The sequence below is a fragment of the Streptopelia decaocto genome (assembly GCF_964273445.1).
Source record: "Streptopelia decaocto genome assembly, chromosome: 14".
Taxonomy (NCBI): domain Eukaryota; kingdom Metazoa; phylum Chordata; class Aves; order Columbiformes; family Columbidae; genus Streptopelia; species Streptopelia decaocto.
Genome location: NC_138669.1, coordinates 9,782,902 through 9,808,466, shown reverse-complemented (window position 1 = coordinate 9,808,466; position 25,565 = coordinate 9,782,902). Strand labels below are relative to the sequence as shown.

The 25,565-nt window shown below is 41.8% G+C and overlaps 3 protein-coding genes across 4 annotated transcripts; 1 reads left to right on the top strand and 2 right to left on the bottom strand.

Annotated features, from left to right (window-relative positions):
* The first annotated feature begins 36 nt into the window (after positions 1-36).
* On the top strand, positions 37-7,916 carry TUBB1 (tubulin beta 1 class VI). Of its 2 annotated transcripts, none has more exons than XM_082065341.1 (4): positions 37-178; positions 5,411-5,519; positions 5,676-5,786; positions 5,920-7,916. In XM_082065341.1, exons 3-4 carry the CDS (start codon positions 5,726-5,728, stop codon positions 6,990-6,992), a joined length of 1,134 nt encoding a protein of 377 aa, XP_081921467.1. In that variant the 5' UTR covers positions 37-178; positions 5,411-5,519; positions 5,676-5,725; the 3' UTR covers positions 6,993-7,916. The 2 variants fall into 2 exon arrangements, with proteins under 2 accessions (XP_081921467.1, XP_081921466.1); XM_082065340.1 differs by lacking the exon at positions 37-178 and adding an exon at positions 3,625-3,796.
* A 3,421-nt stretch (positions 7,917-11,337) lies between these two features.
* Positions 11,338-17,218, bottom strand: LOC309446171 (uncharacterized protein). Its single transcript, XM_082065667.1, has 2 exons — positions 16,008-17,218; positions 11,338-12,685 (listed from the first exon to the last, which is right to left on the bottom strand). Exons 1-2 carry the CDS (start codon positions 16,037-16,039, stop codon positions 11,839-11,841), a joined length of 879 nt encoding a protein of 292 aa, XP_081921793.1. The 5' UTR covers positions 16,040-17,218; the 3' UTR covers positions 11,338-11,838.
* An 842-nt stretch (positions 17,219-18,060) lies between these two features.
* On the bottom strand, positions 18,061-24,066 carry PRELID3B (PRELI domain containing 3B). The gene is made up of 6 exons (XM_082065668.1): positions 23,886-24,066; positions 22,988-23,156; positions 22,538-22,627; positions 21,877-21,947; positions 20,916-21,018; positions 18,061-20,226 (listed from the first exon to the last, which is right to left on the bottom strand). Exons 1-6 carry the CDS (start codon positions 23,915-23,917, stop codon positions 20,107-20,109), a joined length of 585 nt encoding a protein of 194 aa, XP_081921794.1. The 5' UTR covers positions 23,918-24,066; the 3' UTR covers positions 18,061-20,106.
* Positions 24,067-25,565: the final 1,499 nt, after the last annotated feature.

Below are 25,565 nucleotides of genomic sequence, written 5' to 3'. Positions count from 1 at the left end.
GCGGGATTAACGATAATTACAGTGCGTACGTCGTTAAATTCTTCCTAATGGTAACTTAATTTCTTAGGGGTTAAGGAGCCTTGCCCAGAGAGGTTGTGGAGTGTCCTTCTCTGGAGATGTTCAAAACCCGCCTGGACACGATCCTGTGCGATCCGCTCTGGTGACCCTGCTTTAGCAGGTGGGTTTAGCAGGGGTCCCTTCCAACCCCAGCCAAACCGGTGAGAGGCTTTAAATCGCTGTTCTGGGGCTGTGGGAGCTGCAGCCCCTTGTGCACTTGGCACTGTGGGGAGTGCAGGGGTAAAAAAAGGAAAAGCTCTTAAAATATTGTGGTGATTCAAATGTGCAGTCGCTGTCAACACAGGGTTTATGACCAGAGGACTTCACGACTGATGCAGCCTGGGACTGGGCTACAGGTTTCTTGACCTTTGGCCTAACACATCAGTGTTGTATAGGACTGTGCAGCAACCCGGTGATTACACAGAGCAGACAGGCTGGGTTTTTGTGTGGTTGGTTGTTTTTTTTTTAAACTAGTCCCAAATTCTGAATTTCTCAAGCCTTTTATGCCATAATTTGCAAAGGAATACAGGCCTTTGTCCCTTTTTTCTTTAGGCTTAAGGGTTCAGCACATTTAAAGATTCTGCTACAAGTATCAGTCAATACTAAAAATAGTTTCCTAATTTTCCCACAGAAGGTTTAAGTATCTGCGTGGGTCAACTATTAGTCTCTCTTTTCCATATGCTGGCTGGGGTTTTCATCTTTGGTAAACAGGTTTACTAAACCACAGCCAGTTTTTCCCTCATAGCTTTTTTTCCTTAGATCTCAGTGCTTTTTATAAAAGGTATGAGATTTGTTAGCTCCACGTTATGCGTAAACAGAGGCACTGAGAACCAAAGCAACAAAACCAAGAGCAGAGTAAGAACTGAGCCTGGCTGCTGTGCCGGTGACTTTTTTTTGACAATTCATCAAATGATCCAAACTCAGCAGTAGCTGCGGTTGTGGCGGTCGGGCCCAAGGAAGGGCACTGCCCAGCAGGTGAATTCAAAGGCTTCAAGCCCTGTTTTTGCTGGGTCATGGATCTGCAGCACAGGCAAGGTAACAAACTGCTTGGTTGTCCGCTCTGATTGTAACAGAAGCTATTTGTTTAAACACATGGGGTTAATTACACTGATGATGATTTAAGAGTGGCCAGTACCTTCTTTCATTTGGTCCGCCTGCTCGAGGAAGGCGGTCTTTAAATAGTTTTTCCTACTAAGTGAAAATGTGAAGTAGGTTGTCTTTACTGCCTGTTGAATGCAACATTTTTTTTGGTGTAGTATTCCTGATGTAGCTGAGATTAGTTGACACTAGTGTCTGCTCACCTGGTAACCATTCACAGATCCCTCTGCAATTATCTGGTGCCCTGTAGCCAAGCTCATCTCAAAATGAAGAGGCTTTTGTCTCAATAATCTTCTCTGCTACTGTGAAAATCTAGTTCCTCCTAAGGAAACCATATTTTTTAAAAAAGAAAGGATCTCAGAATGCCTCCCTGCACATCTGTATTTGTTGCTAGTGGGTACCATGGTACCATCAAAACAAAACACCAAGAAAAAGAGAAACGAGAAAACCCCAGTGACCAAAAAACTCTGGCTTGTCTGTGGTTTTAGCCTACACGCATCACCAGGGCTTTGGTGTCCAAGGCCTGTGCCGGGACAGTGGAAGAGCCGGTAGCCCCATAATGGGCATCTACAGAGAAAAACAGGCTTTTCGTGTACCAAGTGCAGTACAAAGACTTGGGGGTTCACAGAGAAGCGATTTGGGGAGGAGAGGGAAAAGAGGCACAAACTCCGCTTCATAAAGCACCTCAGGTGTTCTGTGCTATGTGCCATCATTTTTAAGACTCTGTTAGGAAGTTCTTCAGACGAAGCACATGATTCCAGGGAGCTATTTTTAGCAAGACAAACCCCAATGTTAAGTAATTGTATATTTCTTTCACTTCCCCTTTTTTTTTCTTTGCTTGTGAGATACTTGTATGTTTATTTCTGAAACTATTTTGCCATTTATTTTGCACATCAAATCAGCATCTTCAGCCTCTTCATAAGTTGTGTCCGTTATAGATTAATACATTGAATATTTTAAGTAGTGTTTATTTGCGGTCAGTAGCTCTCTGACACATTGTGCAAATGCAGCTCCCATTCACAGTGCAGCAATTGACTGTACAACTCAGAATTGCGCTATTACTTTCAGCTAAGCCTAACTGCAGAAAGCATATATGAAATTTGCGTGAATAAAATGAAATCTGCTTTCAAAGTAGGTGTCCAAATAGCCTTTCTAGAATTCTAACTTAGCGAATTCTAGAAGATATCCACTGCCCTTGTAGAAATATCTACACTGTGGCAATGGAACATAACTGTGATGTTGTCTTGCTTAGTAAACTAAGTTGTTTAGAGAATACTTATGTTTTGGAAAATGATAAAACTGTGGTGTTTTAAGGAAACAAGATTAATCTACCTGAATTTAAAGTTTTTCCCTACTGAGGACGGCTCGTAGCTCGGCAGAGGATGGCAGAATGTTTGCTCCAATAGTTACCTTTTTGCAATGCCTTCCTGCTGCTAAACTTTGTGTTAGGAGCAGTTTTCTGTTCCTGCATTGGCTGGGGGAAGAAGTGGAAGTCAGCTGGGCTGGGGAAGTCTGGAATAAGCTGATTTTTCTTTTGGAGCAATATGGAAGCTCAGAGATTCCTTATCACTAACAACCCATAAAGTAGTTACTTTCAGTGAGTCAAGTCCTTCCACTGTCATCTTTCTATACAAAATAATTTAAGGTGCTTTCCTAATTATAGTTTATTTTCCTAGCCTTAAAAGGAACACTTGCAAAGCACTGACAGTCATCTGATATGTAATAAAACTACTACAAGCTTCCAGAAGACAGTCCGTTCTGAGTTTCTGTTGCTCAGTGATATTAGCCCTGTTTATCAGCAGCCAACATGACTGTGTCATGTTTTGCTCAGCGCTTGCATCGTTTCCTTGACTGTGGTGTAGCCTTTCACACAGTGGACATTAGAGTTAACTTCCGTGGAACTGGCTTTTCAACTCTAGCATTTTCCTGGATGTTCTGAAATACTACACCTCAGATATAAGAAAATAAGAAATATAAGAAATACTGTCTTTCTTAATGGCAGGAAAGGAAGAGAAAGAGAGAAAGAGCAAGCCTCTGTGCAAAGTACTCAGAAGTTGATTCAGATTTTAGCGTGGCTGAAATTCATGGATTCTTACTAAATGCTTAAGGAACATATATCACGAAGAGTGCAGGGCTATATTGGTGTTTTACAAAGTGTTGGCTTTTTTTTTTGTTACTGATCCTGTCTCCTTCATGCAATTAGATACTGAGAATAACGCTTATTAGTGAACTGCAAGTTTGCCCGCCAGCGCGCTGGATGTTGTGATTATAGGTGACTACTGCTGAAAAATCGATATTGTTTTTATTATGAATGTTGTCCTGGATGACTCATATGATGTTAAAATTTAAACGATGTGGCAGAAGCACATGTACTTAATAAATTAAGATTGCTCATTTTTTGGCTCCTGGGGAGCTGGCTACTCCCCTTGCTGGCTGAGTGACAGTCCCGCGGGTATAAAAAGGCCCCTTGGGACGGACTGCGCTGGGTGTAGCTGATAGAGCAGCAGAAAGAGGCTTGTTCTGGTGACTCCGACTAGAAAACCTGTGTTGGGTTATAGCCACCAACAGGTCTGAGCTACACAAAATGCGTGAAATTGTGCATCTTCAGATTGGCCAGTGCGGAAACCAAATTGGAGCTAAGGTAAGGTCTCTTTTCAATGTTGGTCATTGGCAGTAAGCGCTGTCAGTGGCAGCAAGTCAAACGGCATTAATAGTTGGGGACTTTTTGGGGGAACAATTGCTTTGTTAACTCAGTGGTGGGATACGTGGCACGTTAGCAGTGAATATGAGTATTTTGATATGAAAGTCGTAAGATGAGCTTGAGTTAAGACTGTCAAAGAATGAAACATCTGCAAGAGCTATGGCACAGTGATTATAAGCGCTCCAGGGCATTCCTGCTGGGACTCGTATTCCCAGGGACACTAATCCAGTCTGCAAAATACTGGGACAAGTGAAGGAGCCAGTAATTCCAGGGCTGCAAAGCTGCGATCCCAGTGCTTTAGTCCAGTAGCTCTGCCACGTTATAATCATTAATATGGGATCATATTAGTCAACAGAATGACCTGTGCTATCAGAGATCAATTATTTATTTCCAAGAGTGGCACAAAGTGCAATTAAGGATTCCTGACTACCTGCCCTCCTGCAAGAGGTAGTCACGTCATGTGCAGTATTGTTGTGTAGTTTAAACACTGCTGTGCTGTTACTTAGAAAAGTCGCTTGTTGCTGACTTTGTGTTCTAGGAGAAAAAAAAATAATTGCTTTTTGCTGTGTGAAGTCCATCTTTAAAAATTATTGATTAGTAGGAAGTTGTCAAAAAGTATCTGTGTTAACTTGGGACTAGGAGGTCTTTGAAGACACGTGATAGCTGAAGGATTGTTCTGTTGTGTTCTTCCTGTTTCTTGTGCCCACAAATCTCACCTTGCTTCCTTTTATTTCCACATGAAGCTGCGGATGTCCAGGGAATGTCATGTTAGACCCAGACAGCTTGAATGCAGCAAGTGTGGTAGTTGAAAGGTTTCTGGTTTTTTCTGTTGGCGTTGATCTGGAAACAGCTCATGTCTAATAAGACCTGTAGAAAAGCACACACACGCTAAAATACCATGCACATGTTGGCGATGGTGTATTTGTACACTCAAAATGAGACAGGATGCTAAACCAGGAGACCTTTAAAATTAAAATAGGCTGGTCATTATAGTGGGTGGGTGTGTCTACATTAGCACTGCTGTGGCTGCTGCTTAGATAAGAGCCCCAGTACAAGACATCCATGTGAATGTCAAGATAGCACATTTAGGACTGACATGTTTGTGGAAAGCATTGCTCGCACACAAATTTGCCTGAGCCACAGTCCTATTTGTGCATGACAGGCCTCAAAGCCACCCTCCCCAATCCACAGATCATAAACTCATACTAACTAGTACCTGTGTTATTTAAACTAATACCAATTTTCCTTTACTATAAAGGGAACAAATTGAAGGCCTCCACCTATTAGTGCATGGGTGATAGTTAAGCAGCATAAATGCTCTACTAAATGTTTTGCTTGAGTTTATTTGGGGAGTAGGGAGAGGAGGATCCCTGCTCTGATCTAATACACACATGCAAAACATCCCCCACTTCAGGCACAGTTCCCACTGTACATGCAGTCAGGCAGGAGCACAGCAGAGCTGGTGCTGAACACATTGTGCTAAAAATATATATATATATAAAATTAAAAAAAAATATATCTTTTTGAGTGTATTGAACCTCTTTCCATTTTCAGTTCTGGGAGGTCATCAGTGATGAGCATGGAATTGACATCGCTGGAAACTACCATGGGGACGCGTCACTGCAGCTCGAGCGAATTAACGTGTACTTCAACGAGGCTTACTGTGAGTGCTCAGCGCTGTTTGGGGGTTGGCAGAGCAATAATTGAAAATAAAGATATATACCCAGTGTGTGGGGGGGTGGATTTTTCCGAGTAGATTATAAGCCTGTCTCTTTGACTTCTAACAATAATTGTTTGTATTCATTTTCTTTTATTCTAGCCCATAAATATGTGCCCCGTTCTATCTTGGTGGACCTGGAACCTGGCACGATGGACAGTGTACGGTCAAGCAAAATAGGCCCACTCTTTCGACCTGACAATTTTATCCATGGTACGTACAGCATGCTGTCAGCAAACTAACTGGAGTCAACTGTCCCAAAACAGCCTTTTCACTCCCATCTTTGTAGCCTTCAGCAGATCTCTTGTTAACTTTGTGGCTGTTCTTTCTGTACTTCTATTTATAGGTAATTCAGGTGCTGGAAACAACTGGGCTAAGGGCCATTACACAGAAGGTGCGGAACTGATTGAAAATGTCATGGATGTGGTGAGGAATGAGTGTGAGAGCTGTGACTGCCTGCAGGGATTCCAGCTCATCCATTCGCTTGGCGGTGGTACAGGCTCAGGTATGGGCACGCTGCTCATCAACAAAATCAGAGAAGAATATCCCGACAGGATCATGAATACTTTCAGTGTTGTGCCTTCACCCAAAGTATCTGACACAGTCGTAGAGCCGTATAATGCCATCCTCTCCATCCATCAACTCATAGAGAACACAGATGAAACCTTTTGCATTGACAACGAAGCTCTATATGATATATGTTTTAGAACTTTAAAGCTCACCAATCCCACCTATGGTGACCTCAACCACTTAGTGTCCCTAACAATGAGTGGTGTCACAACCTCCCTCCGTTTTCCTGGCCAGCTGAACGCAGATCTGCGGAAGCTGGCTGTTAACATGGTGCCCTTTCCTCGCCTGCATTTCTTCATGCCAGGCTTCGCTCCGCTGACAGCTCGAGGCAGCCAGCAGTACAGAGCCCTCTCGGTGCCAGAGCTCACTCAACAAATGTTTGATGCCCGCAACATGATGGCAGCCTGCGACCCTCGCCGCGGACGTTACTTGACCGTGGCGTGCATCTTCAGAGGCCGAATGTCCACCAGAGAAGTGGACGAGCAGTTGCTGTCTGTCCAGACCAAGAATAGCTCCTACTTTGTGGAGTGGATCCCTAATAATGTCAAAGTGGCCGTGTGTGACATACCACCGCGAGGACTGAAGATGGCAGCTACCTTTATTGGCAATAACACGGCCATCCAGGAGCTCTTCATCAGGGTTTCTGAACAGTTCTCAGCAATGTTCAGAAGAAAAGCGTTTCTTCATTGGTACACTGGGGAAGGAATGGATGAGATGGAGTTTTCTGAAGCAGAAGGTAACACCAACGACCTTGTGTCCGAGTACCAGCAGTACCAGGACGCCACTGCAGATGTTGAGGAATATGAAGAGGTAGAGGTGGAAGCCAGCCCAGAAAAGGAAGCACAGTAAACCCAATGGTAATATCAAAACATTATCTGAATAAGCCCGTTGACACTCACTAAAGAAAAGCAGTAGCAATCATCTGCATACTGAAAACAACACATTTCTTAAGATCGATTTTTTTGTATCTCGCCAAAATACATCAAATATTACAATATAATGCTTTTGAAATTAATGGCAGCTAGGCTTTATTCTCCCAAACAACTGTTGGCACTGGATCTCTCCCCAAAAGAGCCACTGTGAAGACAAGTTGTCTCATAACAGCCTTTCTTGTAAATGTATTCACTTCTACAATATTATCACCAGACACTGAATGTAATATACAGCCTGTGTGTGTACATATATATCTCAAGATCAGATGCAACAGCAAATTATGCTATCAACTTACCCATTTTATTTATTCTCTGGTAAACAGTCTGTTTTGTTCATGAGCTGTACCTATTTTATTGCACACTCCACAAACCAATCTAGATCTGCAGACAAGTTCAGTTCCTGAAGTTGCACCGGGAGGGGAAACAACATGGGGCAAAAGACTGAATATGCATACCTGTTGGTTTTTTTTCAAGTAATATTTTAATAGTGCTATCACGTTGCTGGCTTATATTTTTGCAGAGCTTGTATTCACTATAGTTGTTTCATTTGTTTGTATTTGAGTTATATTAGCATACAAAGTTGTGAACACTGTGTAAAAGTTTTGGTGTGGTGCTTTTTTTTTCCCTTCATGTACTAACTATTGTAAATTTTCTTCCTGTCATTCAGTACAGCAAATTGGCTGGAATGGTTTGCAGGTAGTTACATCTACCTACGTTCAACAACAATCACTAAATCAAAAACATATCTTAAGGAAAATAGTTTCTTGCCATTCACAGCCATCTACGTGAGATTGTATTTGTAATATTATTTAAAATAAAAATTATATACCATTCTATAGAATACTTCTTCAATACTCGAAATATTTGATAGACAAAAATCATCGTTACGAGGACTAACTTTAAATTACATGAAAAAAAATGAGCTAGTTTTATTATGCTTTGAGAACAGTGTTTATTATACTGTTCCCCAGTTAGCACATGTCACTCACCCTCCCAGTGAAGTGACAAAGCGATAACAAGGACACCCAACAGCTGTGTGACCAGAGTCCAGGCACTTCTGTGCCTCCTTCTCCACCTCGTACAGGACACCAGGGTCCAACTCCCACTTCTCTGCTCAGAGAGATTAGATCCCATGCAGCCCATCCCTGGAGAAATATCCTGCAGCCAGCTGTCATAACCCTAAGCCTCACCAAACTGATTTTCACCAAGTTAGTTTTGTTCTAAGCACAAATGGAAGATGAACACCATGATCACAAAGAATTATAAAGCCAACAGCATACCACTTCCAACAGAGAAAACTGACAGAGGTATTTTTAATTATCACAATTATATGCCTATGTTTTCTGATGGCATAGGTTTCAGTGGAAAAACCACCTTCTCTCCAACATAATAATTAATCATCAAAATTAAGTATGCAGAAAAGTTTTGAACAACAATTAATTATCTTGCTCATCGATGCACCTGAATTATCAGCATGAAACCCAACAAGAGATTCGCCTTAAAAATAAACATGCTAGACTGATAAAAAGTCTTCTATTTTAACACAAGTCAAATATATCTGCAAAACAGAGCACTTTGTTTCAAGAGGAACACCACTTTCCACACATTCATTTCACATAGATTACATTTATTTGGATGCTGGTTTACACAGAGGGGCAAGTTTTACAGTTAATGTGATGACATTACATCGCAGAGTCTTCAGCTTGCCTACAGCTTTGCCGTTTGCTGTTAGGAGTATTCACCGCAGATCAGTTCCTGTGAGAGATTTAAAATACAAGTTACTTGATTCAAGAATACTACACGGCAGCTTCAAACAAAAGGTAATAACATTTAATCTCAGATCAGGAATAGAAACTGTTCTACTTCAAAGAGATTTCAACTACTTGTGGTATATGGAATGTCACAAATAAAGGTACAAGTAGCAATTTTCTTTCACAGAGAGGAGATCATCCTCATACAAATAAGTCTGCTGATTTGGGGAATAGTAATTCAGAGGGGCTAAAAGCAGAGCTAGGAAAACTGTGAACATCGGTACGGAAACTCCGCTGTTTTGCAGAAGTCCATAACAACTTTAACCAAAGCCCCAGTTGTTCAAAGCAGGGCTAGATGCAGACGACTAATGAAATTAAGCCTTTTCCTGTCCCACACATAATCAGAGACACATTTGCACTAAACCAGAGATCGATTCCAGTGTCGCACATGAAGATCAGAGCTGAGTTTTCTACAAAGAGCAGAAATGAGCCCAGCACCCACAGCCCGTCCTCAGCACTGGGAAAACAACGCTCGCATAAAAAGCTACAATAAGGCATCCCAGCCCGTTCGGTTTACTTACGTTTTATTCCTTCTTGGGTTTCACAGTCTTCACGGTGGCCATCGCCGCCCTCTCTGCCTCTGCTTTGTACTGAGGCTTCATTGCTGCCCTCACCACCTGGGCGCAGATCTGGGAGTAGCGGATGTAACTACGGACAGGGCCGAAAAGCGGGGAACAGAACGAAGGTGAGAACCGAACCCACCCCGGAAGCTTCTCCACAACCCCCCAGAGTCACCGCTGAACCCCGTCAGCCCCCCCCCGGGCCGCCCCCGCCTCCGGCCGCCACAGCGATCGCAAGGAAGCGGCGAGAGGGGCCGGGTCGGCGATACCTGAGCCCAGCCTGCCGCCAGTACGCCACCATGGCTGCGGCTGCTCCGCTCCCGGCAAGGTCAGCCCCAGCGGAAGGGGAAAGACCGCAGGGCTGCGCCCTAGCCAATCAACGAGCAGGAATGATCCCCTCCACCAATCAGAATCTAAATTACCTCAGGGAAGCTCGGCAATGGCAACTACCCAGGTTCTCCTCCAGTCACAAGCGCTCTCCTCGGACAGCGACCAATCAGAGGGCTGGATGTGGCACGCGACTCCCTGAGGGAAGCTGCGTCCCGCGCCTTCTCCTCCGCTCCGGCCATGGCCGGGGGCGGTGCGATTCGCCACCTCACACCGCCGTGTTTCTCCCCGTTCCCCCCGGTACAGACTGCCTCGGAAAGATCTGGGGCCCCGTGTTCGGGAAAGATTCAGGGGCGAGCAGCTGGGACCTGCCCCGGGAGTGGGTCTGATCAGAGATTTGACTGGTAACAGGTCTGAGCCTCCTGTCCCGCTGCCCTCTTGAGACACCTGCGCTGTGCAGTCGAAGTCACAGCACAAACTGTTGCCATTCACAATGGGTCACCCTCCAACCCTGATGGAACAGCAGTATTAAACACCAGCCAGGCAGGCTGGCACCAGAGTCTTGGGACTTTTTTAATTGGTTGGAAATAAGTGCTGGGGTACTAACAGGCTGACTTCTGTTCCTACCTCCGCTGTCAGAGTGGTTCCAAAGAATGTTTATCGATAGGCGCTATATAAATGTAGATATAAATAACACACACACACTGTGTGTGGTCTTCCGTGAGTCAGAGCCGGTAATTTGCTGCAAACACACTACACGGCAATTAACTGAAGAACAGAAATTAAAGCCTGAGTCTTCTCTGAGGCTAATGGCTAGCAATATAGCTCTTACATTAGTTACATATTAACTCATTCCTAAGTGGTACTATTGTAATCTAAGAATCCAAGTAAATGGTTAAAAGTATGTTTTTTCCAGAGAAATCAGTTGTTATTACCCCTCTCTGCCATTAGTTCTTACTTTTTCTACTTATGACTGTAAAGAAGAAAATGGTTTACAAGAATGTGGAGCCAAGGATTTTGATAACACAGACTCTTCAATTTGGAGTTTTAATTGCTTATTTATTGTGTGAGCTATTTTTATCCTAATTTTGGGACAGACATGGCATATTGGAACAAAACTTTCCAATTTAGAAAAAATAATTTAAAAATAATTGTTACGACAGTCAACATTTTTAATACAGAAAGGGTGCCAGTGATACGATACTGAAACAAGACACACTTGTTTTCTAAACCCAACTATAACAACAATAACAAAAAGATACAAGAAAGCACCAAAGACGTAAGGAAATCCTCTCTGCTACCTACACAATGTATTTGATGCAACACACATAACTGCACTACTTACATGTATTGATAAAGAGGCTTTTATAAACATGCTGTTTTAATGGTAACATCTGACAGTTTGATAGATAGAATAATTATCAATAAGATTATTTTAAGCCTCATGGGAAGCCCAGGCCACTAATATGGCTTGGCAGCAATAATTATGTTAGCAGAGTTGGATGTCTTTCTTCCAGCTTCATGTCCCTCTGTCCCTGCCCCACACCATCTCCGGTTCCTCTCCCTGCCCTCTGCCTCTCACCTGCTCTTTTTCTCCTGAGTTTTCTTTTCCCACCATGTCTCTCTGCACCTCCATGTGAAATGCCTCTGCCTGCAACTCAGTGCAATGCACTCAGATTTAAATCGTTACTGGAGATACACAACTTGGACACAATTATTTGCATATTTTGCTCTGTTTACTATTTGCTGATCGTGAAAGATAAAAAATTCAGCCTGAATTAAAAAAGGTAAACCTTTGGGAGTGCTACCATGCATTAGATTAGTGACAGAAATTGAGCTCTACAAAAGTTCCAGAATATATATATTGATGTTTATGCAGCTGTAAACAAGGCACCGTTATAGATTTGTATGACCTGTTTTCATGCCCAGTTCTATTTAGATGCCAGAATGTATTTGTAAAGCCCTAAACTTTCCTCGGGTAAGAACCTTCAGAGACAGAACTTAGAGCACATAAAAGAGGAAAGTTTAGAGACAGGTTGCAGAGAGAAGGGATATGTTAAGACAGTTAGATGCAGAGATCAAGAGAAGCTGAAGTGGTGTGATTAGCAACATCCAGAAATGTGAGAGTTGACAGGTCAGGGCGAGCTAAAGATGTGAGATTAGAAATGTCCAAAGAAACTGAGGAAGTGAGGGAAGAAGCATCTTGAAAGGTGAGATGGGAGACATCCAGAAAGGGCGTAGAGATGAGATTAGAAGCATCCTTGGAGGTCGACGATAATTCAGAGGATCCCTGAAACACGAAATAGTTAAAATCTGTGAGATCTAGTGATTCTGAAGAGGTTGAGGAGGTGTGGTCTGAGGCACCTAGTGAGCATGGAGGGATTGTACAGGAAATGTCCAAGGAAGCTGAGGAGCTGTGACTGGAAACATCGAGGGAGGGTGAAGAAGAGAGACTGGAGAGGTCGAGGGAGGGTGAAGAATTGGGACTGGAGAAATCCAGGGAGGGTATAGAGGTAAGACTTGAGAGGTCTAAGGAGATTGAAGAACTGTCGCCAGAGAGATCCAGAGAGCCTGATGAAGTGAGACTTGATAAGTCCAGTGAAATCGAAGAGGAGAAACTGGAGCGCTCCCAGGAGTCTGAAGAGGTGAGACTGGAGAGCTCTAAGGAGATTGAAGAGCTACTGGAGAAGTCCGAAGAGGCTGAAGATGAGAGACTTGAAAGGTCCAGAGAAGATGAAGAAGTGAGACTGGAGAAGTCCACAGAGGATGAAGAGCTCAGACTGGATAAATCCAACGAATCTGAAAAGGGGATTTTAAAGAGTTCCAAGGAGGCTGAAGTCTTGACACTGGAGGGGTCCAGGGAGGCCAAAAAAGTGAGACCAAGTAGGTCCAGGCAGACTGAAGAGATGACACTGAAAAGCCAAGTAAATACACAACATGACTGGTGTTAAATCAGAAGTATTTTAAACTAAAGATCTCTAATAATATGCCAAAAGAAAACAAAAAGACATAATGAACCCGAATAATATTACTTTTGAAAATAACTAGGCATGCAGTTTTGATCTTTATGTCTCTTAGTTGTTTCTCTTTTGGTGCAGAAAAACTCTAGTAGTAAGAGCTCACCAACTTACTTGGAATATTTTCCTTCACAGAGGACCAGTACAGAAGTCCAAGCACAGAATAATATGTACAGGATCAGACATTCTTCTGTCCTGGCATGTCTCTCCTTGTTCAACCAGATTTTAGCATCTGTGATACCTGACAAAGAATACCTTCCTGTCAAATGCCATCTCCCTGTCCTAAAGGTCTGGAATAAAATAATAGTTATGAAACAGAATAGATATTAAAATTGTTTTACTCTTCTTTTCCAGATACCACAGGATATTCAGATACTGGGCTGCTTACTGGTTATGGAGACATAAAAAAATGCAGTTGTAAATGGCAACAAGTCAAACGGGGCCTCTGACTATAAAGGTGAGAAGGATTAGTTCCTTTTGATTCATAACATCTAACTAAAAATTTGCATCTTCCTTATGATGCTAACAAAAATGGCAAAGAAAACAGTATTTTTCTCTGCAGCGTGTGCAGGTTTTATTTTTGAGAGCTAGCAGTATGCAAAACTGATTCTGTGACTAAGAAATGCACATTTCAGCAACATCAGTTTTACTTGTTTTTCAGATAAATGAGGTCTTCTTTTATTACTTTTATTTTGTACCTCTGGACATAAAACCTGCCCTTTAATAACAGTAATTTTTATTTGTGGTTAGTTTGAATTGTTGAATAAAAATAACCAAAGGCAGACATCTAATTAAAAAGGGAACAGAACAGCTTATATTTCAGTACATAAAGGTGCATCTAATTATAGTATGAGTAGATCAAGAGTCTGATCTACAGCTGCCTTCGCTCATCTCAAGACTGCTGCAAAACAGAGAGTACTTGAAACCTGCTGTTGCCTTTCCAGACACAGGAATGCACAGAAGTTTTTCAGAGAGTCATCACAAAAATATTTTATGGGCCAACAGAAGGAAAGATATACACATACATGAGGCCGCAGCTTTTCAGGTTAATACACCCAAGCTTTGCCTGTGTTATTACACAACTGATGTCCAGATGCATATATAATGGATTTACCATAATCACCATGGGCAGAACTCCCACTGAGGTCACCTCTTAGCTGAAGCAGGTGTCTGCTGAACACGGACTGAAGGTGACAGGAATGATATCTTACTATGCAAACATTAAAATTGTGGGGATTTAGCACAACACAAAAATTACCAAACTAAAAGAGATGCTTATATACCAATGATGAGACCCAAAATAGTTCTTGAATACACTTAATATTTTTTAATAATGCATCTGTAATTTTACAGCTCATGCAACATGGTTGTAATTCTATCAAGAGTACAAGGCAAAACAAAATAATTTTTCTTAACATGCATAATTTGTGATGAAATTACAAGTTTGCTTGCTGCCCTGTATTCTTCATAGAGAAAATAAATAACCCCCTTAAAAAGCCCCCACTTGCTACCTAACAACACTATCATTTTGTGACTGATTTTAATTTTAAAAGTTTCTCAAGTGCATTGTACAGGGGAGAATAATACAAAAGGCAAATTACAATATAATAAAAAGCCAGGATCAATGTGATTTCCAACAGAAGTACCATAATCTCTTCACTGTGTTCCTTCTGCCTTAATTTAAAATGGCAAAGTTATTGTACTTTTTCCTATGAAATAACACTGACAAGAAACACAGAATTATGGTCACTATTGTATAAAAAGTACAGGTCAGTAAGAATGCTTCCTACCTTTGATAGCTGTGGATTTATCTCCTTTCTCTGCCTGTGTAAGCCATGCTGGGCTGTGCTGGTAAAGCTCTGCTGTTCTCTCTGCTGATGACCCTAATCTGTTCCACAGCTACTGGAAATCATGCCATGCTGATGACAATACGGGTCATCTCCTAGTAAATCTCCTCTTGGCTACGTACAGCACTCCACACAGAGCACCAGCAAAAACCCTGCTCCGAAATCAGCTCTAATCTTGAAGTTGCAGTTCTGTGCTGTTTCCTATTACAGGACAACATTTAGAAGGTTAGTTGATGAAGCAGATGAAGATGTTAGTTTTTCACTTTTGGACACCTGGATTCAAAGTAAAAAAAAATGTGCAATGTCATCCAAGTTCTCAGCGGTCCACTCTACAAAACCAGGCATAAAGATTCTCTGGAGGGACCCAAGATCTGCAGAGCAGAACTCAGGTACACACAAGTTTTAAGAATCTTATTGGTTACTTCCTATGTTAATGTATTTAATAACTTTTGTTGGCTATGTTACTTTTAAAATGTTATGATTAAATAGTTTGATAATGCAAAACATTCTGTCCAAAGTTGATAATATTGAATAAAAATTTTAAAAACACCTAGGTGACTTAAATGTCTGGAGACCATTTTCAGACATTTTAAAGTCTCGTAGATGCTTACGCTTCTTTGAAAGACAGAGGAAACTTGGCATCCTAGGTGAATACGGGCCATTGCATCTCACTTTGCAGGTAGGGAAATAATATCCTCTGGGCAGTAGCACCTTGCTTCCATTTGTTCTACCTGTTCTTTCAGAGGAAAAGCAGGGAAAATGCGTAGCTTGCAGAATATCCCTCAAAACTGGCAATTATTAACAGAGAAAATAAAACCATACAGGGCATCAGGCTAAGAAGGTTAAGTGCTTCTAGTACTTCAGCTAGATCATTCAGAATATGATACGGCTATAAATTATAAATAAATTCCAAAAATGGGCTCTGATACATACTTCCTTACTCCAAATTTCACAACACACCTACTAGATTTTGCGGCAACTGCTATATGTAAATGAGTTTAAATCTAGATAAACCAAAGCAGTTATCTCACAGGTAAATAGTATCAACATAGTCCCCAAAAAACCTGTTAACAAGAACTCACTCAAATGGTGCTACCTGCCATATTATAAAACAGATTTCTTACCAGAGTCTCTACAAGCTGAACAGGCTCTAGGAATATCAAAGTTTACAGCAGGGGCAATTGTTTAATGTGGTGTAAAAAGACTATAACACAGATTATCCATAATATACATTATATATAATATAGAATATATACATCACTTATAATAATATTTATAATAATACATATTATATAATATATATGTTATCTAGCTGATATTTCTTTTAGTCCATTGTTTTTAAACTTTTTGATTAAAGGACTGTCACAAACCTTTCTGGAGAAAAATGTAAAAAAGCCATCATGTGCTGGACTTCTTGTGATATGTGTGTCTGAGCAGAAAGATAATGAAGTTTTTAACTTAACAATGTTACTGTTTTACAAAACTCCCTTTTTTTTTTCTGTTATAATAACATACATTGTTTACAGCATCAAATACTCTTTCTAGTAGATGCAATATGAAATTACTGGAGAAACAATATAATGTCAGCCCACCCAATAGTTTCCTATAGATCAGGAGATCCTCCATTTCTCCTCTTTCAGCATGTCTCACCTTGCTGCTGGCTGCATTAAGATTACATCACTTCTCATGTTCATGTATTTTCGGCTCAACAAAAGGTGTGAAGACCACTTTCTCCAGGGCAAGGGAAGAAGTAGGACAGCACAGCCAGGAACAAGAAGGCAGGCAGACAGACACAGGACCGTCCTCCTTTCACTGAAGGTAAGCAATTAGCTCAGCTTTGTTGTATTAATAACATGTAACCTCACCTTTAGAATAATTCAGTTTTGTGGCGACATATAAAGCACAGCTATCGAATTATTTGAGAAAGAAATGATCAGGTCCTGTGCAAGTGAAAGAACGACCTTTGCCTTGAGAAACAGAAGGATTCTAAAATGACTCAGTGTTTTCATACAAGCTCTTTATCAGCACTCTTCAGTTCGTGAACCTCAACAGGATGCTGATCTTTCCTTTGAACTGACTATCTGTCAATGCCAGAGGGCTTAGAACAGTTGCAGTTACTAGACACCGAGTGCTTAGTTTTACTGTACATGACATTTATTGGAAATACGCTATACTGTACAGTTTAACTGCAAAAATAAACCACAATAGACAGATCAGCAATGTTGTAGGAAATAGTGGTTAAAGTTTTTTTCAATTTTTTTCCAAAACGAACAACTGGTTTACATTTATAGTTAACCACTATATGACTGAACAGGTGCTGACACCCATTGTCAGCAAAAATAAATACTTCTCAGGTAAATTAAGCTTTTAAAAAAGTACCTAATTTCTACTGCTGACTAAAGAAAGTGGTAGTATTTTATTGTTCATATAGACACAAGTCATTTCAGTGTCCCAGTAAATTTAGGATTTTGCTTTCTTCCATGGGCACGTCTTTCATCATTTCAGATAGTCAAAAGCAGTACTTTGCAGAACACAAGAGTAATAGCCACCCATTTGTTCACATCATTCCCCCACCTCTGCCCCTTCTCCACATTTTTGGTTTTGTGTGGTGTGTTTTTTCCTCTCCCTGCCCCCCGGCCCCTTTAGTTTAGTCCCTTTCTCTTACCCACCTCCTCCGTTCCTTCTACCCACCAGAAGCCACAGCTTCTCTGTACTACCTCAGGTCACACTCACTGCACTATCAGTGCATTCATCCATAGCATCCTATATTCATCCATAGCGTCCTACATTCATCCATAGCATCCTATGTTCATGGGAGCATTGCCAGCCATGACGCAGCCCTGCAGCACACTGTGAAGTTGATCTACTGGGAACTCAAGACTTGCTGAAGTGGCTAGTGAAGAAGCCATCTGAACACATACTGAGCACAGGGCAGGTATCTGCTTCCTTCTCATATGCTGTTACACATATGTTGCAATTGCTGCACACACAGTCCCCTACTTCCCATCAAGAAAAGCTGCTTTAGGTGCAGTCTCCTATTGTGAGAAGGGGGGGTAAACAAACTGTTATGTGATTGTACGGACCCAAACATTTTTGTCCTCTTCTGCTCTTAACAATAGTTAGCACTAGAATCCATGAGCGTAGACCCGTGTAGAGCCCTTCCTTAAACTGTAGCACACAAATCTCAATCCAAGTAGATTGAGTCTTCCCTCAGGATCTAGTGAACTGTGAAATCTGGTTGCTAGTTAACGTGTTGGATTTGCGGAAAAGCAGAGTTACTAATGAAGCAAAAAAAGACCACAGCAGCTGTAAATGTGCATTTTAGGATATAGAAGAAGAGAGTTTCTTCACCTTCACCCTCCTAATTTTAGATTACTCACCTAGTAGCTATAAAAACTAAATAGATCAGAAAATTTCAAGAACTAGCCAGAACTCCAATAAAATTTTATTTAAAAAGCAACACATACAGAAAGCTGTACTCTCTGTCAGCGTGAGAATGCAGGTGTATAAATAAAATAGAAAAAAATAATGACCTTTTAGGAAGTTGTTGAATGCTTGCAAAAATTAAATAGTTTTTTTTTGCAGTGCAAGGGCCAACAGTGAGTTAGTACTTTGCAGTCCTTAGTGCAGACAAAATAGGAAAAGAAAAAATTGACTTTAAAATACCAAGTGATGCTAATGGCTAAACAATCATTTAAATAATTTAAAATGAGTTTCAAGCATTGCGTTTTTATCAGAAATGATGGTAGTTTTGCAGAAGTTTCACACTTTTAAAACTGAAATGTTATTTCAATTGTAATAATCTATAAAAGCATGGCAAACATCAATGGTTTCAATTTAGTAAGGTAGTCTCAATTTTAGAAAAATATTTAGAATAATTAAATTTTTGGATTTTATATATGTATATAAACGCCTGTTTTTTTGCCCCCTACACAAATCTTACTGAAGAATGTGTTCCCATGTGTTCACCACTTAAAATAAGCTCTGGTTCTCCATATAGCAGACACTTTTCAATAGGAAATTCTGAAATAACAAATGGCACGCAACATAACATATGCTGGGACAGGTGACATTACAGATATTACAGGCTGAGGGAGAGCCTTGAAATTACTAGTAAGCTTAGGATCAAAATTCCAGGAAAAGCCTCTGGCACCAAAATACGAGCATCAGCTAATTCAGGGCTGTGTCTTTCCATTTTTCCTTTGCACTGAAGGAGCCTCATGGGACCAACAGCCCCTGCTGAAGTCACCAGGACTGCCGTAGACTGGCACAGTGCATAAGGACGTCGAGCGCTGACCTTTAAGTTCCCACAGCTAATGACTGGTGACAGTACCAAGAATCTACAGCGAGTACCAAGAAAGAAACACAAACCATAGAAAACTTTTTGTTCTCAATGTCTTCATTTAAAGTGCCTTGTATTGTGAGCAAATTAGTTCAAAAGGTAAAGGAACTTCTGGAACTTAAAACAACATTTAAATTAAAGGACAACACAATATTCAGTTGATGTAACAGGTTATTTCTGGAGCATGATCAAGTTAATGAGTATATAGTAACATTCTTTAATATTACTTCCTCTTATATTTAGGTATTTCTTTGGCCAACTTCACAAAGATTTTCTTAGTCCTTTAAGTGGTTCTTTGAAATTTTGGCATTAACACCTGCTATTCTTAGATGCCCTAGCAGCTTGCAAGATTTTAAGGCTCTGTGCTTATTGTACCCTTTATTTAACAGGCTTTTAGAAATGGAGACACTTCTTACAGAAGCTTAAGATAAAAATTTATTTTAAGTTACTGTACGCCCAGTTCATTAAAGTTGCATTTAGGAACAGAATTTAGGTCTTAGTAGATAAGAGACACTTTGTATGTTTTACCTATATTGACTGAAAAACAATTTAAGTACCATGTTAGCTCAACCAGTTAAACAATTTAAAAAGCTTATAAAAAAATACTTTGTACATTCTTCTGTATTTCAAGCATCAAGTAAGAAACTTTCTATTAAACCAAGTTGTATCACATAACTATCAAGAATTAACAAACAAAACCAATGCTGGAACAAACCATTTTGTTTAATTTTGGGCTTGGTCCCAAAAGAGGTAGTCCAGAAGTCACCCAAGAATAAAAATTCCATACAAGTTAACCTAACATGACAGTCTCCTCCACCATATGCAGCCTCTTTGCTAAATGAGGCTATTTCATATCTGAAAACATAAGTTAGTGTTCATGTAAATACAGAAACTATATATGAAAATTATTTCTTCATCTGTAACCAAAATTCTGTCCAGCTGAACCAATAGATTAACTAGGCTGTGTGTATCAGCCTCATTAGTAAGAATTCAGCTTTTCTCCAAATTAAATTTCAAACATGCCAAATATACAGGTATGCCTTTAAATAATAAAGGACACACGTATTTAGGTTTGGAGTGAAGCTTCAGGTTGGTAAACCTCATTAGTAGCACAGGTTTATTTACTATCACTTCTCTACAAATGCTGCTGCTGCCATTGAATTCCTCATGGTTCCTCTTGCTGAAGCTGCGAACTCTTCAATTTCAGCATTCAGTCTATTAATTACCCATTCCAATGCTTCACGGCCCTACAGTTAAAGAAAAGTTTATCAGCATATAAATCTTAGTAAATAATAGTTTAAACCCTGTCTTACTGAAAATGACTAAAGGCACAATAGTTGAAAAAAGAAAAGGTACAGAAATACATGCCTCTGTGATACTTTTTACTTCAATAACCAGAGTACTGCAAGAACATAACCACCTTACATTTAATGAAAAAATTCCTTATGTCAACAGTGCTTAAATTATGAACCACAAAAGACTTTTAATCCAGATTGTCTTACCATTCTTGAAGCTGAACTGAAGACATCTTTGGATTTCCAGAGGACAGACCCTCAACTAAAACACCACTTCATTACTCCCACATAACTACTTCTGATCTGTCTGAATGTGTACCATTTTTCAACAGCAAAAACTAACAGACAGCATCAAGAAGGCAGCAAAAGAATGACAGTGCCAGACTGCTAAGTGAGTGGAGATGTTTTTTCCAGTGAAGATTCAGAGACTTTGCCAACAATAATTTATTATCTCCATTCACAAAAGGAAAAAAAAAAAAAAGAGGAAGTCCAGCAAACTGAGCAATCAGTCTGTCCGGTAAAAGGAGAACTATGTGAACCCTTCCTAACATTGCTCACTAAGGCAAAAACTAAAAGAGAGATTTTTATTCTCTTTGTCATTTAGCCAGTGGTGACACATTTTACACAAGGATCATACTTACTTTATTAGCATTGGAAGAAATTGTGTTTGCCATTAGCCCTTCTAGGTAACTGCTGAGACTGACACCTTTTACAGATATTATTGCTTCTTGTGTCAAAATGGTTCTGAAACAGAGAGCAGGAAACTGAATTATTCTGAGTAGTTTAAAAAGGAATGTATTGCTGAAAGAAACTTTTTCCTCTCCAAAAAGTACATTCCCTCATCAGCTTTGTTGTATAACACTGAACTTCTTGCCCCACACAATCCACTTGCACGCTGCTGAACTGCTTTACACCTTTACTCATAAAATAAAACCCAAGAATCCCCATTAAGTCCAAGTGTCCCTTTGTGGCACTCAACTATTGCCATCTTTAGCAGCAGGAAGTTAAAAGCAGAAACAGCAGGTGTGGAATGAAGGTATACTGAGAAAACAGTATTAAGATATCACCTTCAACAACAGGGATTTAACATTTCTGACTTTCATGAGAGAACCTCTTCTGCTGGAATTCCTAGAAATATCCTTCAGAATTAGTTCCAGTAGTATAGACTCAGCAAGCTCTAAACTTGCCAAAAAAACCCCAACCAAACAAAACCCAAACAAACAGCAAAACCCAAACCTCCAAAATGATAGACTAAAGGCAGATTAATGTGCCTTTTGGTGCAGGTTCTGTGCTCAGGGTGAAGAAGAGATCAGAGACAAGGAGCTGATAACTGAAGACATACACAGACTCAGTTACAGGTAGGGCACAGGACAGTTCCCCAAAAGGTGATCTGAACTGGACTCCAGCATAGCATGACACTGTTTCCCAATAGTGCTCTGCAGAACCAATGTCACTAGAGAAAATGACGGTCCATTTAAATATTTTTTAGACAAGTCACCAGAACAGCAGTGATGTAAACCTCATGTTCTGTTCAAGGGAAACCACAGAAATTTTCAAAGCCTGTCCTACTTCAGGGCAATCTCAGAACAAACAGGTACTTACTTGTCTGGTTCGTGAGGGTGTGGTTTATAGACAAGCCTCTCATCTACTGACACTAGGTTTGTAAATGAAATCTGTAGAATACAAGGTAAGATTACCCCTTGGTAAAGATATGAAAATAATGTAGTAAATAAAAACATTAGTTTTGAATCTGCAGTTTTATCTGATTTAAACATTATACTTTTCTTGCAAGTATTAGGATTGTAGAACAAGATAGAGAAATCTCCAAGTTCAGCATGTGCTGATCTAGTTCTCTTTAAGTTTTTTGATCATTTACCAGTATACATTACCACATTTGTAAGAACATTTCAACAGTGGGATCAGACAGATGGAGTAGGATAAAGAGCAAAATATTACATGATTAGGAAACAGTGACAGTGTACACCAAATGGCTTGTAAAAATTTCTTCTTAACAGGCTGCCCCCTGCCCCCAAACTACTCCTGTCCTGCTCATCAGTTTGTTCAGTGCTGACAAGTTCAAAAAAACCTAGGAGTTCCTTTCTGAAAAACAAAACTGGTCAACTATATACACATTACTTAAACCTTTAACTTCTTTGTTCTAATGCAATTTTCAAGCCATTTTCAAGATGATTTTACTTTTCAAATTTACAAGGCATTATTATAATGTGTAATCTATTTCAATCACACAAACATAGCTACTTACATTACTGGATCTAAGCTCCATCGTTTTTTCCACTGGGTCAACAACAGAGTGCTCCTGAACATATGTCTTTGTTCTGCACGTGCCGATGATCTAGAAGAATGTCACACGTATATGGGATTAATTGTGCTAGCCAACTGCAACTTTTTTACTACATAAGTAGTGTTTATTGTATTGAACAAGACACCAAGACAACAGAATTAGGGCTTAGCTTAAAATAAAACTATTCAGCTGAGGTCAATCTCATTTTCAAGATGGAAGCAGCCTAAGAGCTGGGCAGTTTCTGGCTATCAGGAAGTCACTGTGTGTGCTGCTGTTGAGCTTTCCTCAGACATAAATGCTTCTATTTGTAAGCCATCAGAGTTATGATATTATACACTTCTATTACAACACCTGGTTCACGAGCTCCCCCTCCCTCCCGCATCCCTTTGAGTGCTATGACACAACACGCACGGATTTGACGATGGAGGGTATTCCCCACTCAGTGCTGAGCAGCCTGTGGCTGTGCAGCTTCCCGCCGGGGTCCACGTGTCTGGCCAGGACATCGACTCCCACCACGCTGGGGTTCATGGGGTTTGGGTATTTCTGCATAGCAGCTGTCGTCACCGTTTCCCAGGGGTGGCTGCCAAAACAGAATCCAGACACAAAGTTGTACACCTTTGGTTTTTAATAGTATCTCTGTTAAAACATTTATTTCATGGATTGGACAGTGGTACATGCAAGCTGGGCATGTCCTGACTAACCACGACTCCACAGTTTGGCTTATAATTAGATAAGAACATTTTCGCTGTGACATCATGCTGAAAGACTGCAATTTCTTTCAGGTTTCAGTAATAACAATTAGGTTGTTACCTTCCTCTAACAAAGTTTCCTTTGGATCATTTTTCAACAGAGGAGTTTTGGAGCACTTGAGCCCCAACACCATGAAGCGACTCAGGCTGCCTTGGTCAGTGCTACACCCAGAAGGGGAGGACAGCATAGAGCCGACCCTCAGCGGGGCGGACACCGCGCCTGGATCCCGCTCACAGGTGCGCGTCCCGCTCGGGCTTTAAGCGGCTTCCACGGGCCACCGGCCGCGTCCCCTCGGCTGGCGGAATCCCCCGCCCCGCTGGCAGCGGCGGCGCCCGCGCCCCAGCAGCGTGACCCCGAGGCGGCAAGGACGCGCAGGGGGAAGGTCAACGGAAACGAGCGAGCGGCGGCCGCCGGGGCAGGGCGGCGGCACCGGGCCGGCGCGGGGCACACAGCCCAGGGGCGGAGAAGCCCCCTCAACCCTCGGCGCACCAGAGGGGCGGCCGCCCTCCCCACGGCCAGCCCTGCTTCGTCCCTCTCCCCGCCCCCGGCATGCACTTACTCGAAAACGTGCTCCGAGGTCCAGATCTTCATGGCGGCGGCGGGCAGGGCCAGGGGAGCCGCCGCCGCCCCGCTCTACTCTCGTCTCCCCCGCCGCTGCGGCACCCGCGGTCCGGGCACCGCCGGCAGCCGCTGCGCCTGCGCAGCGCGGAGCGAACCGGCGCCGTGCCGTGCGCAACGCCGGCCGCCAATCGCCGCGCGGCCTCGCGGTGACGTCAAGTGTCACGTACCACGTGAAAGTCACGCAGAGGCCTCTGGACCGCTGCGCTCGAGCGGCGGGGCCTGTCACGCGCCTGCCTGGTGCCCGGTAAAGCCTACTGCGCATGCGCGCGGCCGTGGCGCGCGTGGAGCGGCCGTTTGTGCTGCGGGGCGGGTTCTGCTGGGCTGTTCGGTCTCTGGCGTTCAAAGTGACGTTAAGGCCACAGCTCTTAAGTTTCTTCAGTTCTTCCCCCCGCCCCCGTGAGCTGAGGCAACTGGGTAGCTTCCGTCAACTAAGAACCGAGTTTGAATTACATTCGAAAACGTTTCAAGTTAAGTGAGTGTGTTACAAGACGCTCATGTCATGAATAGAACCGGTCAGCTTTTGCAAGGCTTCATCAGTTGAAGTTGGAATTAATCTGCGTTTTGTACTATCTCAGTCCCTCAGGAGCCCTCCTGTTGCTGCCGTGGGTGCAACGGGCGACGCTGCAGCTGGCAGGGGTGCCAGGGTCCCGCCTCCCCGCGGGCCGTTTTCGGGTGAGCCGTGACGCCGTTGCCGGTCACCAGAGGGCGCTGAGATTCTCCGAGTGGCCCTGGTGTAACAGGGCCGTGTGTTGGGCTCCAAGAGGCGACACGTAGAGATGTTATTTAACCGATGTGCGAGCAGTCATACCAGTGCCCCACCCCGGCCAGCTTACTGGTGTCCTTAGCCAACTTGTTTTGTAAGTACACTGCGTGGAAGTTATTTTATAACCAGCAGTTACAAAACAGCGTCATTACTATTTCCATGGTAAGAAGCACCTTCTGAAACAGATTGTTCCAGCATGGAAGGGTTTTGGCTAACTGTCCTGAAGTGTTCTCTTACTCATCCTTGGAATAAAACAGAAGTGATTTACATGATTTATAAAGCAGTAAGAAATCAGTTATGGCAACAAACAAAACCACATGCATTTTGTGGCATATCATCAAGCATATTCTTGTACAGTGCTCAAGATAACAATGTTGAAAGTGCCTTGAGTTGTGTAGAAACTGGATTTTTTTTAAACACAGAGACAGCAGGACAGCATTTTAAGGACACAACTCTCAGCCAGTGAGTGACTGTTATGTTCTCACAACTGCACTGTAATGGCCTCACTGGAAAAGGTCGAGAGGGAAATTTCCCGGAAACAGGTTACTTCACAAGGTGAAATTTGTAGAGTCTTTCTGCAGTTCCAGAAATCCCAGCCAGTCTGTGGAAAGACGACTTAGATTCAGTGAGTATTTCCATGTGTTCTTGTTGTTTGCACTGAACATCAAATACAGAAGCTATTATACTATTTAATGATAAATTACCAGATTCTGTCAGTAGCAAATACTTAAGGGAGATCTGTTAAGAGAATAATTTTTTGCTGGAGAGACCTGTCTTGATTTTATTTTTCCTGACTCTTCCACCTCATGAGACTATTCCTAAACATGGTTAGTATGCTAGTAATCTATCATAGTG